Source organism: Carettochelys insculpta, chromosome 28 (assembly GCF_033958435.1).
Source record: "Carettochelys insculpta isolate YL-2023 chromosome 28, ASM3395843v1, whole genome shotgun sequence".
NCBI classification, from domain to species: Eukaryota; Metazoa; Chordata; order Testudines; family Carettochelyidae; genus Carettochelys; species Carettochelys insculpta.
The window spans coordinates 12,124,701-12,143,043 of record NC_134164.1 but is presented as its reverse complement, the minus strand read 5'-3'; the positions used below and the strand labels follow the sequence as shown (position 1 = coordinate 12,143,043).

General features: G+C 46.5%; 1 protein-coding gene across 3 annotated transcripts in view; it reads right to left on the bottom strand.

The window, feature by feature from the left end:
• The window catches only part of ASIC2 (acid sensing ion channel subunit 2), a 1,334,934-nt gene that overhangs the window by 213,259 nt on the left and 1,103,332 nt on the right, over positions 1-18,343 (bottom strand). For all 3 annotated transcript variants that reach the window (XM_074978894.1, XM_074978893.1, XM_074978895.1), the window contains exon 2: positions 14,952-15,102. In XM_074978894.1, the coding sequence (XP_074834995.1) occupies positions 14,952-15,102 (151 nt within the window). The remainder of the gene's footprint in view (positions 1-14,951; positions 15,103-18,343) is intronic.

The window sequence follows — 18,343 nt, the reverse complement described above, 5'->3', positions numbered from 1 at the left end:
GAGGTGGTATGAAGTCCCACCACTGCCTGAGTTTGTCCATCGTAGCAGCGTACATGTTAGTGGTCTCATCGGGTCTGTGGATGCTAGGACTGTGCTTCGTTAACCATCAGCCTAGTCTAATCTGGTCTGTGGCCTTAGGGAGTTCTTTCAGAGTTGCTGTGCTGGCTACCTGCACAGACAAAGGGCAGCACACAGAGGGAGCATGTACATGCAGCTGAATGATTGTCAACATTAGACAGAGCAAAACAACTGTCAGGACACCAAACTCGTGATTTCTGACCACAAGTTGCAGCATTCAGAAAGCTCCAGGAGAGAGGGTGAGGAGTGGGGAAGGGGTTGGCTTGGGGGAAGAAGTGGAGCAAGGGTAGGGGCTTCAGGGAAGGCTGGAACAGGGGGCAGGGTGGGGGCACAGCAGTGAAGAAGGGCTGGAATAAGGGTAGGACTGGGGTGGACTGTGTGGGGGGAGGGCCAGCATGTCCTGGAGAGAGAGGAAGTCGGTGCCTATGCATCCCTCACCTTTCAAAACCAGAAGGAATCAGATGTGCGCACTGGAGGGTTGGAAGCTGCCTCACCATTGCCTTGAGGAACTATTTGGCTGAGGCATTTGCCAGGGACTCTCTGGAGAGCACTGATGGGCCCATCAGCCCCAGCCTCTGGAAGCAATGGAGAGAACAACATGACAAAATGTGGCATGGCGGGGGACACATGTCTGGCTCAGTCACACAGCCTTCTGATGCTTTGTGCTGGGGTTTGGAGCAGGCACGGCTGTTTCGGATGGAAGAAGCTAGATGATTTATGTAGCAAAACCAAGTCTTCCCACTGCTTCTCACTGTGGCGGGCAACTGGGAAAATCGGCAAAGCTTTCCCCGTAGAGGCATCAAAACTCAAATTAAAGCACCCAAGCTGCTCAGCTGAGGTCTTCTCTATAGCACCGGAGCAGCTGCACCACAGTAGCACTTACTGAAGATGCAACCTGTGCTGACAGGAGCAGGTCTGAGAGGCCACAGGAGAAACCCGACTGTCAGCATAGCACTCTTTACACCAGCAGTTCAATCCATATAACTGCATCATGCAGGGCTGTGGAATCTCCACCACTGTGAGTCACGTAGTTAAACTGACTTAAGTTTGTAGCAGACTAAGGCCCCACCTGCCTGTCTAATGAGGCAGCCAGAAGCCGCCTCTTCTTCCCAGCCCCAAGAACACACATTTAGCTCCCTCTGGAGCTGTTTCTGAACTGAGTCTGTGGGTAGAGAGACAGACACCCAGCAGGGAAGCTTTGATGACGTTACACTGCCTCTGGTGGGAGGTGCCTACGTAGACGTTACACCATCTCTGATGGGAGGTCCCCAGATTGACGTTACACCATCTCTGTTGGGAGGTCCCTGGGTTGATGTTACACCACCTCTGATGGGAGGTCCCTAGGTTGATATTACATCACCTCAGATGGGAGGTCCCCGGATTGACGTTACACCATCTCTGATGGGAGGTCCGTGTGTTGATGTTACACCATTTCTGATGGGTGGTCCTGGGGTTGATGTTACACCACCTCTGATGGGAGGTGCCTAAGTTGACATTACAGCATCTCTGATGGCAGGTCCCTGGGTTGATGTCACACCATCTCTGATGGGAGGTCCTTGTAGAAAAGGACAGTGACCACCTTAGGCCCTACAGAACCTCTCACTTACTAGCATGTTGCTATTGGAAATCCATCTCCCCTGAAAGCACAGCAGCCTTTCAATCTGCCTGATCTGAGAATGCTGATAATGACACATGCCTGTGGCAAACCATCCTGAGGGTGCTTGGAGGTTATGACAAGATGGGGACACCCAGGGCAGGTAAAAAGGGGAGTGAGCATGGTGGTGTCGCCAGAAGCAAAGCCACATTGGCTACGTCTACACGTGCAGCCAACATCGAAATAGTCTATTTCGATGAATAACGTCTACACGTCCTCCAGGGCCAGCAACGTCGATGTTCAACTTCGACGTTGCTCAGCCCAACATCGAAATAGGCGCAGCGAGGGAACGTCTACACGTCAAAGTAGCACACATCGAAATAGGGATGCCAGGCACAGCTGCAGACAGCGTCACAGGGCGGACTCAACAGCCAGCCGCTCCCTTAAAGGGCCCCTCCCAGACACAGTTGCACTAAACAACACAAGATACACAGAGCTGACAACTGGTTGCAGACCCTGTGCCTGCAGCATAGATCCCCAGCTGCCGCAGAAGCAGCCAGAAGCCCTGGGCTAAGGGCTGCTGCCCACGGTGACCATAGAGCCCCGCAGGGGCTGGAGAGAGAGCATCTCTCAACCCCCCAGCTGATGGCCGCCATGGAGGACCCAGCAATTTCGACGTTGCGGGACGCGGATCGTCTACACGGTCCCTACTTCGACGTTGAACGTCGAAGTAGGGCGCTATTCCTATCTCCTCATGAGGTTAGCGACTTCGACGTCTCGCCGCCTAACGTCGAAGTTAACTTCGAAATAGCGCCCGACGTGTGTAGACGCGACGGGCGCTATTTCGAAGTTGGTGCCGCTACTTCGAAGTAGCGTGCACGTGTAGACGCAGCTATTAAGAGACAAGAACAGAGACGCAGACACGCAAGAACTGCACAAAGACGTGTGATTTGTCTCTCAGGCAGCTGTACCCCTGTGAACTGCACTGCAGACAGCTTGCCAACACCAGAAGTGAGGATGCTGCAGTGCAGGCTTCAGAAGCAGGTACCTACCACTGTATCCTCACAGTTCTGGCTAGCCTGTGAGCTAGAGTACAACTCGAGCTCATCCATCTGCACAAGATGCAGACTGCAGCCTGGCCGCTGCATAAGCGTGCCTGTGAACTTCAGGTTTGATGGGGAGGTAAGACAGAGGCATGACAGAGGTTGGAAAAAGGGCCCAATGGGGTATGAAAGACAATGAGATCTCCAGGAAAAACCCACAGCCATGCCAACTCCGCTTTCAGACCCATCCCTCAGGGCCTGGTTAGTCAATTCAAACATACCCCAAAGCTGTATCCCTGGCCAAAGTGGCCTTCAGGAGCCCGGAGGTCTTTCCATTGGCATCTCCTGCTCCTCCAGAGAAGGGCCATTCCCCTACACTGAAAGTCCAGAAGATGGGGACACAGACAGCCCCAGTGTTGGGAATAGCAGGGGGAGCCCAGCACTCCCTCTAACTTTGTCCATCTTGGGGCAGAATAATATCTTATGTGCACTGAGCCATGTGCAGATGTGCACCACTAATACAAACACATGCTGCTGTCTGTGGGGGGCTGTGGGCGCTCTGCGAATTAGCTGGCAGCACCTGCATCTCTCCCAGGGGCCCACTCTCCCATCGCACTCAGCTTACAGGGAACATTGGGGAACACACCGACAAGGGCTGCGTCTACACGTGCACGCTACTTCGAAGTAGCAGCACCAACTTTGAAATAGCGCCCGTCACGTCTACACGCGTCGGGCGCTATTTCGAAGTTAACTTCGACGTTAGGCGGCGAGACGTCGAAGTCGCTAACCTCATGAGGAGATAGGAATAGCGCCCTACTGCGACGTTCAACGTCGAAGTAGGGACAGTGTAGACGATCCGCGTCCCGCAACGTCGAAATTGCTGGGTCCTCCATGGCGGCCATCAGCTGGGGGGTTGAGAGATGCTCTCTCTCCAGCCCCTGCGGGGCTCTATGGTCACCGTGGGAAGCAGCCCTTAGCCCAGGGCTTCTGGCTGCTTCTGCGGCAGCTGGGGATCTATGCTGCAGGCACAGGGTCTGCAACCAGTTGTCAGCTCTGTGGATCTTGTGTTGTTTAGTGCAACTGTGTCTGGGAGGGGCCCTTTAAGGGAGTGGCTTGCTGTTGAGTCCGCCCTGTGACCCTGTCTGCAGCTGTGCCTGGCATCCCTATTTCGATGTGTGCTACTTTGACGTGTAGACGTTCCCTCACTGCGCCTATTTCGATGTTGGGCTGAGCAACGTCGAAGTTGAACATCGACGTTGCCGGCCCTGGAGGACGTGTAGACGTTATTCATCGAAATAGACTATTTCGATGTTGGCTGCACGTGTAGACGTAGCCAAGGAGTCCCAGTCCCAACAGGTGTCTCTGGAGTTTCGAGCTGCTCTTTTTTCAGCTGGAAAGGGCATTGGGTCTCTCCACTGGATGGGCCTTGCCCACAAAGGCCAAGCCCGAGGGGATGTCAACTCATCTCTGCCTGCTGGCGAGGGGCAACTCCAATAAACACCTCTCCCTTTACCGTCTTCTCCCCGTCCTGCGCCCTCACTCCCCTTCCCTTCACATTTCTTTCCACTTAGCTGATCCACTCCTAACCAACGCTCCAATAACCAAAATGAAACAAAGACAACGGTGGAGCCAACCAGCCATGTGCCCTCTGCTGGGGTCTTCTACTCCCTGCGCTTGTCTGGTCTGTTTAGATCGTAGGCAGGAATTGCTTACTAATGTGAGTCTGCAGAGCACTTAGCACAACCCTTCCTGGCTTGTCTTAATGCCCTGCTTTAATGATAACAATAGCGGAATACAATAACAACTCAATTATTGGCAGCAGAAAAGACTTAAGTTTCTTTATGGAGTTTTAATTCGTTTCTACATTTTGCAAGCATGGCAGGTTAATGGTAAAGCATTCGGTAAGGAAAGGAAAGCTTTGCTGGGTCCCACTATGCTGAAGCTGAGTGGATTTAATTCCATACACATTTACATTTTAATGCAAATGTCTGGAAATCATCAACGTCTTCATTTACCTCCCGAGACATCAGTTCAGTGTTTCCATGGCAACAGGAAGTGTTAATCATGATGACTAATATTTATATCTTGATAGGGTCCAGAAGGTGCAGACAAGCCTCATTGTATCAGGTGCTGTAGAAATGCATACGAAGGTGTGGTCTCTAGTCCATGAACAGAAGTTTGTATTTTAAGTGGGTATATAATTAACCAAGATAATTTCCACTTCTAAACACATGCTGATATTTTTTATTTGCACTGCCTGCAGGATCTTCCTGCCCTGAATTCTTTGGGGCTACTTAGAGAAAGGTGCCTTACCTCTAGTGGGAATTTACATTAAGGCAGCTTTCTTGATGTAAACACACACCTTTTGTGCAGTGAATACATAACCTTCGGGCCCTTATTGGATGGGGGTGGTAACCTTGTGGCAGATGATGTGGGAAAAGCTGAAGCGCTCAATGTTTTTTTTTTTGCCTCTGTCTTCAAGGACAAGGTCAGTTCCCATACTACTGCACCAGGCAATGCAGTATGGGAAGGAGATTGGAAGCCCTCAGCAATGAAAGAACAAGTTAAGAGCTATTCAGAAAAAGCTAGAAACACACAAATCCATTGGTCTGGATTTAATGCACCCAGAGATACAGAGGCAATTGGCAAATGTCATTGCAGAGCCTTTGACCATTATCTTTGAAAATTTGAGGATATTGGGAGAGGTCCCGGATGATTAGAAAAAGGCAAATGAAGTGTCCATCTTTAAAAAAAGGAAAGAAGGACAATCCAGGGAACTATAGACTATAGCTTTACTGAGGGGGATCCTCAAAGAATCCATTGTGAAGCACTTGGAAGAGAGGAAAGTGATCAGGAATAATCAACATGGATTCACCAAGGTCATGTCATGCTTGACCAATCTGATTAGCTTCTATGATGAGGTAACTGGCTCTGTGGATACGGGGAAGGCTGAGGACATGATATACCTTGACTTTAGCAAAGCTTTTGATACATTCACTTACAGTGTTCTTCCCTGCAAGTTAAGGAAGTATGGATTTGATAAATGAACTGTAAGGTAAATAGACAGCTGGTTAGATATTCAGGCCCAAAGGGTAGTGATCAATGGCTCTGTGTCTGGTTGGCAGTCAGTTTCAAGTAGGGTGCCCCAAGAATTGGTTCAAGGGCTGGTATTGTTCAACATCTTTATTAACAACCTGGATGAGGGGATGGATTGCACTCTCAGCAAATTTGCAGATGACGCTAAGATAGGAGGACAGGTAGATAGACTGGAAGGCAGTGACAGGGTCAAGTGACTTAGACAAATGGGAGGATTAGGCAAAAAAGAAATCTGATGAGGTTCAACAAGAACAAGCGCAGAGTCCTGCACTTGGGAGTGAAGAATCCCAAGCACTGTTACAAACTTGGGACTGACTGGCCAAATAGCAGTACAGCCGAAAAGGACCATGGGATTACAGTGCTTGAGAAGCTGGAGATAAGTCAACAGTGTACCCTTGTAGCCAAGAAGACTAATGGCATATTGGGGTGCATTAGGAGACGCATTTCCAGCAGATGTAGAGAAGTTATTATTCCCCTCTATTTGGCACTGGTGAGGCCTCATCTGGAGTGTTGTGTCCAGTTCTGGGCCCCCAGTATACAAAGGATGAGGATGCATTCAAGTGGGTTCAGCAGAGGGCAATAAAGGGGGGCTCTAAAGAGGATCAAGAAAGGCTGTTCTGAGTAGTGATGGGTGGCAGAACAGGAAGCAATGATCTGAAGTTACAGAGGGGGAGATGTAGGTGGGATATTAGGCCAGATTCTGATCATGATAACGCTGGTGTAGTACCATTTCACAGATCACAGAATCACAGAATCATAGGGCTGGAAGGGTCTTCAGGAGGTCATCTAGTCTAGCTCCCTGCTTCAAGTAGGATCAACCCCCACTAAGTCATCCCAGCCAGTGGGACTTAACCTCGAGGGATGGAGAATCCACCACCTCTCTAGGCAACGCATTCCAATGCTTCACCACCCACCTGGTGAAGTAGTTTTTCCAAATAGTGTAATTCCAAAGGGGAATTACACTAAAATGAGGAAGCTAGTTAAACAGAAACTAAAAGGTAGAGTAATTAAACTAAAATCCCTGGAAGCTGCATGGAAACTGTTTAAAGACACCATACTAGAGGCCCAACTTAAATGTATACCCCAAATAAAAAAACACAGTAAGAGACCTAACAAAGAACCACCATGGCTTAACAGCCATGTTAAAAAGGCAGTGAGAGAGAAAAGGGCAGCTTTTAAAAAGTGGAAGTCAAATCCTAGTGAGGAAAATAGAAAGGAACACAAACACTCCCAAATTAAGTGTCATAATGCAGTAAGAAAAGCCAAAAAAGATTTTGAGGAACAGCTAGCCAAATATTCAAAAAACGATAGTAAAATGTTTTTTAAATACATTAGAAGCAGGAAGCCCGCTAAAAAAGCAGTGGGGCCCTTGGACGATAAAGATATAAAAGGAGCGATCAAGGAAGACAGTGCCATTGCAGAGCGATTAAATAATTTCTTTGCTTCAGTCTTCACAGCTGAGGATGTTACAGAGGTTCCTAAATCTGAGCCAGCCTTTTTAGGTGACAAATCTGAGGAACTCACTCAGATTGAAGTGACATTAGAGGAGGTTTTGGAGTTAATTGATAAGCTGAATAGTAACAAGTCTCCAGGACCAGACGGTATTCACCCAAGGGTTCTGAAAGAACTCAAATGTGAAATTGCGGAGTTATTCACAGTGGTTTGTAACCTATCCTTTAAATCCACTTTGGTACCAAATGACTGGAAGACGGCCAATATAACGCCAATATTTAAAAAAGGCTCTAGAGGAGACCCTGGCAATTATAGACCGATAAGTTTAACATCAGTACCAGGCAAATTAGTAGAAACACTAGTAAAGAATAAAATTGCAAGGCACGTAGAAGAGCACGAATTGTTGGGCAAAAGTCAGCATGGTTTCTGCAGAGGGAAGTCGTGTCTGTCTAATCTATTAGAATTCTTTGAAGGGGTTAATAAACATGCGGACAAGGGGCACCCAGTGGACATAATATACCTAGATTTCCAGAAAGCCTTTGACACGGTCCCACACCAAAGGCTTTTATGTAAATTAGGTGGTCATGGGATAGGAGGAAAGATCCTTTCATGGATCGGGAATTGGTTAAAAGACAGAAAACAAAGGGTGGGAATAAATGGTAAATTTTCACAATGGAGGAGGGTAACTAGTGGTGTTCCCCAGGGGTCAGTCCTGGGACCGATCCTGTTCATCTTGTTCATCAATGATCTAGAAAATGAGGTAAACAGTGAGGTGGCAAAGTTTGCAGATGACACCAAGTTGTTCAGGACAGTCAAAACCAAAAGGGATTGTGAAGAACTACAAAAAGATCTCAGCAAACTGAGTGATTGGGCAGCAAAATGGCAAATGAAATTTAATGTGGGTAAGTGTAAGGTAATGCATGTTGGAAAAAATAACCCAAATTACACGTACTACATGATGGGGTCAAATTTAGCTACGACAGATCAGGAAAGGGATATTGGAGTTATAGTGGATAGTTCTCTGAAGACATCCACACAGTGTGCAGCGGCAGTTAGTAAGGCAAATAGGATGTTAGGAATTATTAAAAAAGGGATAGATAATAAGACAAAAGATATCATACTTCCCCTATATAAAACTATGGTACGCCCACATCTTGAGTACTGCGTGCAGATGTGGTCTCCTCACCTCAAAGAAGATATATTGGCATTAGAAAAGGTTCAGAAAAGGGCAACTAAGATGATTAGGGGCTTGGAACGGGTCCCATATGGGGAGAGGCTAGAGAGACTGGGACTTTTCAGTTTGGAAAAGAGGCGATTGAGGGGCGATATGATAGAGGTATATAAAATCATGAATGGTGTGGAGAAAGTGAATATAGAAAAATTATTTACCTTTTCCCATAATACAAGAACTAGGGGACACCAAATGAAATTGATGGGTAATAGGTTCAAAACTAATAAAAGGAAACTTTTCTTCACACAGCGCACAGTCAACCTGTGGAACTCCTTGCCCAAGGAGGCTGTGAAGGCCAGGACTCTATTAGGGTTTAAAAAAGAGCTTGATAAATTTTTGCAGGTTAGGTCCATAAATGGCTATTAGCCAGGGATAAAGTATGGTGCCCTGGCCTTCAGAACAAGGGCAGGAGATGGATGGCAGGAGATAAATCACTTGATCATTGTCTTCTGTTCTCCTTCTCTGGGGCACCTGGCATTGGCCACCGTCGGCAGATGGGATGCTGGGCTGGATGGACCTTTGGTCTGACCCAGTATGGCCATTCTTATGTTCTTAAATATCTAAACTAAATCTCTCCCTTTTCAACTTCAGACCATTACTTCTTGCTCTGCCATCTGACACCACTGAGAACAGTTTCCCACCCTCCTCTTTAGAGCTCCCCTTCAGGAAGTTGAAAGCTGCTATTAAATCACTCCTAAGTCTTCTCTTCTGTAAACTAAACAAGCTCAAATTCCTCAGCCTCTCCTCATAGGTCTTGTGCTCTGTCCCCTCAATCATTTTTCTTGCCCTCCACTGAACCTGCTCCAGCAAATCCACATCCTTTTTATACTGGGTGCCCAAAACTGGATGCCATATTCAAGATGTGGCCTCACCAGTGCCGAATAGAGGGGAGCAACTACTTCTCTAGGTCTGCTTGAAATGCTCCTCCTAAAGCACCCTAGTATACTGTTAGCCTTCTTGGCGACAAGGGCACACTGTTTACTCATATCCAGCCTTTCATCCACCAAAACCCCTAGTTCCCTTTTCATCATACTGCGGCTGAGCCAGTTGGTCCCCAGCCTATAACAATGCTTGGGATTCTTCTGCCCCAGGTGCAGGACTCTACACTTCTCCTTGTTGAACTGCATCAGATTTCTTTTGGCCCAATCCTCCAATTTATCCACATCACTCTGGATTCTCTCTCTATCCTCCAACGTATCTACCTCTCCCCCTGGTTTTGTGTCATCCACAAACTTGCTGAGTGTGCAATCCAACCCCTCATCCGGGTCATTAATAAAAATGTTGAATAACACCGGCCCCAGAACCAAGCCTTGTGGCACTCTGCTTGAAACTGACTGCCATCCAGATATTGAGCCATTGACCATTACCCATTGGGCTTGACCATCAAGCCAGCTTTCTATCCATCTTATAGTTCAATGATCCAATCCATATTTCCTTAACTTATGGACAAGAATGTTGTGGGAGACTGTATCAAAAGCTTTGCTGAAGTCAAGGTATATCACATCCACTGACTTCCCCGTGTGCACAGAGCTTGTTACCTCATCGTAGAAGTTAATCGGATTGGTCAGGCAGGACTTGCCCCAGTGAATCCACGTTGGCTAATTTTGATCACTTTCCCCTCTTCCAAGTGCTCCGAAATGGATTTCTTGAGGATTATCTCAATTATTTTCCCAGAGATTGAGGTAAGGCTGACCAGCCTATAGTTCCCTGGATTGTCCTTTCCTTTTTCAAAGATGGGCACTATGTCTTCCTCCTTCCCGTCATCCAGTATCATCTCCCCTGATCTCCAAGAGTCTTCAAGGATAATGGCCAAAGGTTCAGCAATGACCTCTGCCAATTCCCTCAGTACCCTTGGGTGCATTAAATCCAGACCCATCAATTTGTGTACATCTAGTTTTTCTAGATAGCTCACAACTTGTTCCTTCCCCACAGATGGCTGCCCTCCACCTTCCCATACTGCATTGTCTAGGACCGTCATGTGGAAGTTGACTTTGTCCGTGAAGACTGAGAGAAAAAAAGCATTGAGAACTTCAGCTTTTCCTACATCATCTGTCACTAGGTTACCTCCCTCATCCAGTAACAGCCCCACACCTTCTCTGATAACCTGTTTATTGTTAACATGCCTATAGAAACCCTCCTTGTTACTCTTCACAGGGCTTCACCACCTGCCTAGTGAAATGGTTTTTCCTCTGGCTTAGCAACAAACAGAGATTCTAGAAACTAAAAGAAGTGCAGTTTTGCTGAGCACAAGTGCTCGGACACCCTGGCTACAGTTACACTTCAGCAAACTGTCGAGAGAAGTCACCGTCGGAAGAGATGTCCTGACCAAACTTCTGTTGACCGAGCACAGGCACACACACAGAAGCCAATCAAAAGAGCACTCCACTTTGTTGACAGACCAGCCACATGGACCATCTGCTCCTCTGACAGAATAGGCACCTGAAAGCACAGCAGACAGTGCTGCCCATTGCTCTGGATGCTCTGTCTGTCAGAAGAAGCCCCTACCCCGCATCCCCAAAGCATCTACACAGCTTTTTTGTTGACAGCAGCGTTATGCCTCATGGCTGAGAGGCGGAACACTGCTGGTGGGAGTGTTGAGTTTTGTCAACAAACTGTCAAGAAAATCAATTCTGTGTGTGGATGTTTCACCAGTTTTGTCGACAACACTAAGGTTTGGTCGGAAAAGCTCACTAGTGTAACCACAGCCCATAAGCCGGGCCTCAGAAATCTGATATTTTAAAAAACTAACAAATTTGGGATTGTTGTATTGTTTTCAGAGCCCTTACCTCACACTTGGGTAACATTTTCAAGTTTTTCTCTGAAACCAGGAAGGCCAGAAATTTACTTTCTTTTAAATGAACTTTGGGATTCTCACCTAATCCCAGGACTACAGGAGGTGGGGCTTTTGCAAACACACCAGCCACTGGGAGTCTCACAGTTAAACCTCAAGAGTTGACAGCCTGTATGAAATCACCTGACCTGAGTTTTCACTGGCTAATATGAATGGGATGAGCCTGCTGTCCCTTTCTGGACAAGTCATATGTGGGAGGGGGAGTGTCACTCAGCAACTTGCTTAAACTCAGCTTGTGGCATGAATAGCTGGAAAAAGAATGGGCTTCACCATCATGGCTACTACTGCCACCTCCAGCCAGGACCCATTATTCTCATCCCAATGAACTCTGGATCAGAGACAGGGCTCCAACTGACATCCTTAGCACCTCCACTGGGTATAGCAGCATCTCGAACAACACCTGGGAATTAACCATTATATTCTTTTGATGAACCCCTGTTTCTCACCTTCTCTGTACTTTCTTTGCTTTCTGTGTAATAGAAGGCTTGGTTAACCATCTAAGGTAAAGCCACCTTTTGTAACTCTGCTGTAATGAGGAAAAGAAAGAAAGAAAGAAAGAAAGAAAGGAAGAAAGAAAATGCTTGTAGTCCAACTGCCACAGCCTCAGAGTTGCTAACAGGGCTGTGTGATGTGCCTGTATTTCCCAGCAGTGTGATTTTAAGAGAGAAGGAGACAAAAATTTTCCTTTTTCTTTCCACTGTCTTCTGTGTGTGCATCCATTTTTCCTTCTGTGTTTCAAAGAAATAGGGAGGGACTTCAATGCAAACCATCCAAAAGTGATAATGTAAAAATGACTGTGCCATGTTCCCCCACCAACAATTCACGCTGTCCTTTAACAAGATGTAAATACTGAGAACCATATCTTGTCTCTTGAAAGGTTCTATAGGACTAAATTGAACTCGGTAAACTTCACATCAAAAGATCCCTGAACTTTGAATGTTTCAAATGTCTTTGTTCTTTGTGTTTAACAAACGGGAAACAAGGAGCTGTTACAATAGGGACTGCTGGTGATAACTTTACACAAAACCCCGAATCACATTCAGCACCTCTGTGAATTATTCCAACACTGCAGAGAAATCTGAGAAGCACAGGGAAATGATCTGCTGTAGGTATAACAAACAATTGCTTTGGAACGAGAATAACAAAGTTATAACCTTGGCAGCTATGGGAAAAGTAACCAATTTTTCAAATCTATTCCTCTAAAATTTAAAGGCAGATTCCTTTCATGAACTCCACTATCTCTAGCTTAATTATTGAGCGCCTTCCTCATTAAAATATACAGTGTAACATACACTGATCTATATCCACTGCACAGGTGAAGGAAGAAGCTTCCAGGAAGAAGAAACTCTGAAGTCAGGGGCCATGTCTACCCTAGAAGCACCTCTGTACAGAAGTTACTGTCGGAAGAGATGTTCTGACAAACTTCTGTCAACACATCACATCTACACATAAAAGCAAATTGACCTTTTGTTCCGCTCTGTTGACAAAACAGCCCCCGGGGGCTTTTCTGTCAACAGTTTCTGTCAACAGAACACATTGGCCATTTCTACACAGGCCACTTCCTACAGAAGTGGCATGCTAATACATGGAGTGAAAGATGCTAGTGAGGCACGGATGCAAATTCCCTGCACCTCATTAGCATAATGTCCCGTAATTTGGATCCCCCTCCACCCCCGGGCCACAGCGTTTTGGAATCCAGAAGAACAGTCTTCCGGACTCCAAATCACGTGACGTTATGCTAATGAGGTGTGGGCAATTTGCATACATGCCTCATTAGCATCTTTCGCTCTGTGTGTTAGCATGCCACTTCCACAGGAAGTGGCCTGTGCAGAAACGGCCATTTTGTGTGTAGACACTCCACAAGTTCTATCTACCAAACCCCTGTTTTGTCTACATAACTCTCTACTCTTCACAAGTGGCTTCCACACAGACTGGGTTTCTACAGATTTTTTCATACCGCACTCATCGCCTTAGTACCCTCCAGTAACAGATTGAATCACATGACTACGGATCTGTGATTGATTTTCTTCTGTCATCCTCTGCCCAGAGAGAGGAACACAGGGAGTGAAATATCTTGTTTTAATACAGTATGGCTACGTCTACACTATCACACTACGTCGAAGTAGCCTATTTCGAAGTAAGAACATCGAAATAGGCTACTTCGATGCGTATCATCTACACGTCCTCCAGGGCTGGTGCCATCGAAGTTCAACGTCTAAGTAGAGACAGGGAACATCGAAAGGAGCCGCCCCAGAAGAAAATGTGAAGCATCCACACACACAAGTGCTCCCCATCGAAATAAGGGGCCAGCAAAGCCCCAAGCTGCTCCCTTAAAGGGCCATCCCAGACACACTTGCCCTGCACAGCACAAGATCCACAGAGCCGACAACCAGTTGCAGACCCTGTGCATGCAGCATGGACCCCCAGCTGCAGCAGCAGCAGCCAGAAGCCCTGGGCTAAGGGCTGCTGCACGCAGTGACCATAGAGACCTGCAGGGGTTGGACAGAATGTCTCTCAACCCCTCAGCTGATGGCCACCATGGAGGACTCCGCTATTTCGAAGTAGCAGGACACGGATCGTCTACACATACCCTAGTTCAACGATGAACGTCGAAGTAGGGCGCTATTCCCATTTTCAGATGGGAATAGCGATTTCGACGTCTCACCGCCTAACTTTGATTTCAATGTCAAAATTGCACATGGTGCGTGTAGACGCGATATGTGGTATTTCAACATTGTGCCAGCTACTTCAAAGTAGCTGGCTAGTGTAGACGCACCCTATGTGTTTACCTGTTTCATATATATTGCCATGGGATTATGTTACAGACAGCAAGTCAAATAAATGTGCCTTGAGCTTCTAGTAGTGGAATATAATGAGGTTTGGGATGGTCCTTAGTTCTTGGGGGAGTCCATTCCACAGACCACCAAAATGAGCTTGAAAAGAATGCAGCCCTGGAATCATATAGTGCATGAATAGCACTGGGAGGCTCAGCCCAATAAGCCAGAGTTGCAAATACATCAGTGACATGATACCTGGAGGATTCTAGGGTGTCCATCAGAAATGTGACATGACTCACTTGATTCCCCCCTACCAACACCAAAAGAAGAAGAATTCTATGTGGACTCCCCCAGTGGGTGTAGTGACAGTCTAGATTTCTATATACAATGAATTCACACTGAGCTCTTGCCCTTTTTCAAGATATCTGACTGAGATTCTGAAACCCTTCTGCAGCCTCCAGAACCTGATGCAGAAGTCAAACATGTCCACAGGCTCTGAATGTTCATTGTGGCTACAGGAGTAATGGAGCAGCTTGAAGACAACCAAGCAGGTTGGGAATGCTTACAGGCTGACAGCTTAGTTTTCACCAAGAACCACGTCACTCACTTATGTCCTTGAGTTTGAGATGGCCAAGATAACTTTGAAGCTTAAACTGCTATTGCAAAAGATGAAAGCTCTCACTGGAGCTCAAGAACTGTTAAATTTAAGCCTAGCTTCTTATGAGAGAGGGAATCCCATAGAATATGACAGTGCCACACGCAAACCTACAACAGCATATTTGCAGCCAAGGCTCAGCATCACAGAAAAAGAGTTAACATTGGGTCTTACCTGTTTCTCCCCAAATTGGTAAATATTCATCCTGCTGTATGTCCAGCATGATCTCCAGTCCATTGCCCGTCCCACCTTTGACTGTGGTAAGCAGGGGTCGCCCATCTTCTCCTGAGTTAAACATGTAACATTTCCCATATTTTGTAAACACCTTCGAGAGAGAGAGAGAAAAGAGAGAGCTCCATGTAACACACCTCCTCCCAAAGCAACCAGGGCTGCAGAATCACAAAAAATGCAAGTACAGCAGAGCTCCACAGGAAACATCTGAAGCCACATATATTTGGATGTAATCATTTAGTATATTAAGTGTGATCCTCTTTACAGGAAAAAAAAGGAGTGAGTTGAAAACAAACAATGTTTTGAAGAAGTGAACACTTTTTTTTAAATAGTGCCTCTGAGACCTTCTCATCTGAGATGTCACTGCAGCACAGCCCATGCTATTGTGCTTCCACTACTGCCCATTTCCAGGTGGACATTCTCTTGTCTCTAATCTCAGAAGAATACAAATACCTGAGTTTGAATCCGATGTACTCCCAGAGGACTCGTGGGAATTCATCTGCCAGACTTCCCCATATCCTGTTGCCTGTGAAATACATGTTTTCATTTAACATATTTCTTGTCTGTTTCCATCTCCTCCCTTGGGTCAGAAATAGGAGACCTTTAAGGGCACAGAACCTACTGGTGCAGAAAAGAATTCAGCAGGCCAGACTAAGGAAGCAGAGAGAAGCATTCTGCATACAATAGTTGAAGGTCTGCACACAACAGTTGGCTCTTGACCTTGAGGCTTCTTTTGATTGGATTCTTACTCAACAAGGATTCATTCAAGCTATGCAAAATATCATGCACCTGGGAGTTGTTCACACACGGCTGCTTTTCCAATAAACACAATGTGAATTACACTTCTGCCATCTCAACACACTCTATATTGACACAAAGGTGTAATGTATATTTTTAATCCTACCCTTGAAGGGACACAGCAATAAGAGAGGATACCTTCCTCCAGTAATAGGAAGTGTTCAAGATGTCCACTCTCTTTGCTTAATCAGTGTGTTTGTCTATCCCCCACCCTCCACCACAGCTGCACTGAGCTCTTGGGAGGAAAGGAAAAGTGCTAGCGCAAACAGTGCAAAAGTGCCAAAGAACAGTATTTACACTGCCCAGCTTGTGGGCACGTGGCCGTGCTGACACAGCTGAGTCACAAAAAGCTGTGTAGTGTAGACAAAGCAAAAGACAAATTTAAATACCTACACTAGAAAGAGTGGCACATTTACCTCCCTGTTCCTAATGGAAAATATAATTGAGGTTTCTAGTCTGGCCACCTTCACAAAACAAAAATCACAAGTCAATTTCCCAAAAATCAGGAGATTGGTTTAAATACAAGATTTAAAAAGCAACAGATGTTGGGTTCTGTTTTATTTGCCTTTTGGAGCTGGAACATTTAGGCTAGATCTACACAGCAACGTTATTTTGAAATAACTATCCTAGGCTGTGTCTACACTTGCATTCCTCTTTCTATTTTTTATGGGAAGAAGGGATCTTTCGAAGATGGGTTTACTTTCAAAAGAGCTGCATATACACGGCTTTTCTTTTTTTGAAAGTATATGCAAATAAGGTGTCAGATATGTAAATCTGTACCTCATTTGCATTTTTGATTTTGTCATTTGCATGCCTCGTTCGAAACAGGAATGCAAGTGTAGACAAAGCCCTAGTGTCTCCACAGTGGAACTGCCATTTCAAAATAGGTGCTTTTAAGACAAGGAATAGAGCCTATTTCGAAATAAGCCATAATGGCTACGTCTACACGTAAAGCCTACATCGAAGTAGCCTATTTTGATGTGGCGACATCGAAATAGGCTATTTCGATGAATAACGTCTACACGTCCTCCAGGGCTGGCAACGTCGATGTTCAACATCAATGTTGCGCACCTCCACATCGAAATAGGCACTGCAAGGGAACGTCTACACGCCAAAGTAGCACACATCGAAATAAGGGTGCCAGGCACAGCTGCAGACAGGGTCACAGGGCGGACTCAACAGCAAGCCGCTCCCTTAAAGGGCACCTCCCAGACACAGTTGCACTAAACAGCACAAGATACACAGAGCCGACAACTGGTTTCAGACCCTGTGCATGCAGCATGGATCCCCAGCTGCAGCAGCAGCAGCCAGAAGCCCTGGGCTAAGGGCTGCTGCACACGGTGACCATAGAGCCCCGCAGGGGCTGGAGAGAGAGCGTCTCTCAACCCCTCAGCTGATGGCTGCCATGGCGGACCCCGCTATTTCGAAATTGTGGGACGCGCAACGACTACACGGTCTCTACTTCGACGTTCAACGTCAAAGTAGGGCGCTATTACCATCCCCTCATGGGGTTAGCGGCTTCGACGTCTCGCCGCCTAACGTCGATGTTAACATCGAAATAGCGCCCAACATATGTAGCCGTGACGGGCGCTATTTCGAAGTTAGTGCCGCTACTTCGAAGTAGCGTGCACGTGTAGACACGGCTAATGTGTCCAATGGCTGTATTTTGAAATAGGCTCTATTTGTGTAGATGCTGTACTTTGAAATAGCTAAGTGCTGTTTCAAAATGCATTTTTGTACGTAGTAGCCTTATTTATAAATAAGCTATTCTTGAATTGCTCTAATGGAATAATTTATTTTGAAATGAGGCTGCTGTGCGGACGTACCCAGAAAAGGGTGAGGTTCCACAGGATATGCGTGACGTTAACATTGTAACGTTGTATAAGAACAAAGGAGACAGAAGCGACTGCAACAACTACCATGGAATCTCCCTCCTAAGCATCACTGGTAAACTGTTCGCTCGCGTCATCCTTGGCAGACTCCAGAAGATTGCTGAGAGGGTGTACCCCAAATCGCAGTGCGGATTCCGTGCAGAGAGGTCTACCGTTGATATGGTCTTCTCTCTAAGGCAGCTGCAGGAGAAGTGCAGGGAGCAGAGAAAGCCACTCTACATAGCCTTCATCGACTTGACCAAGGCTTTTGACTTGGTCAGCAGGGATGGTCTGTTCAAACTGCTCCACAAGATAGGCTGTCCTCCACGGTTACTCAAGATGATCCAGTCATTCCACAAAAACATGAGAGGAACCATCCAATATGACGGCGCATTATCGGATGCTTTCACAATCAGGAGCGGCGTCAAACAAGGATGCGTGCTTGCTCCGACATTGTTCGGGATCTTCTTCGCACTCCTCCTGAAGCATGCCTTTGGATCTTCAACAGAGGGCATCTTGCTGCACACAAGATCTGATGGGAAACTGTTTAACCTTGCAAGGCTGAAAGCGAAGTCTAAGGTGTGAAAAGTCCTCATCAGAGACATGCTGTTCGCAGGCGATGCTGCTGTAGTGTCTCACACAGAAGACCAGCTTCAAAAACTGCTG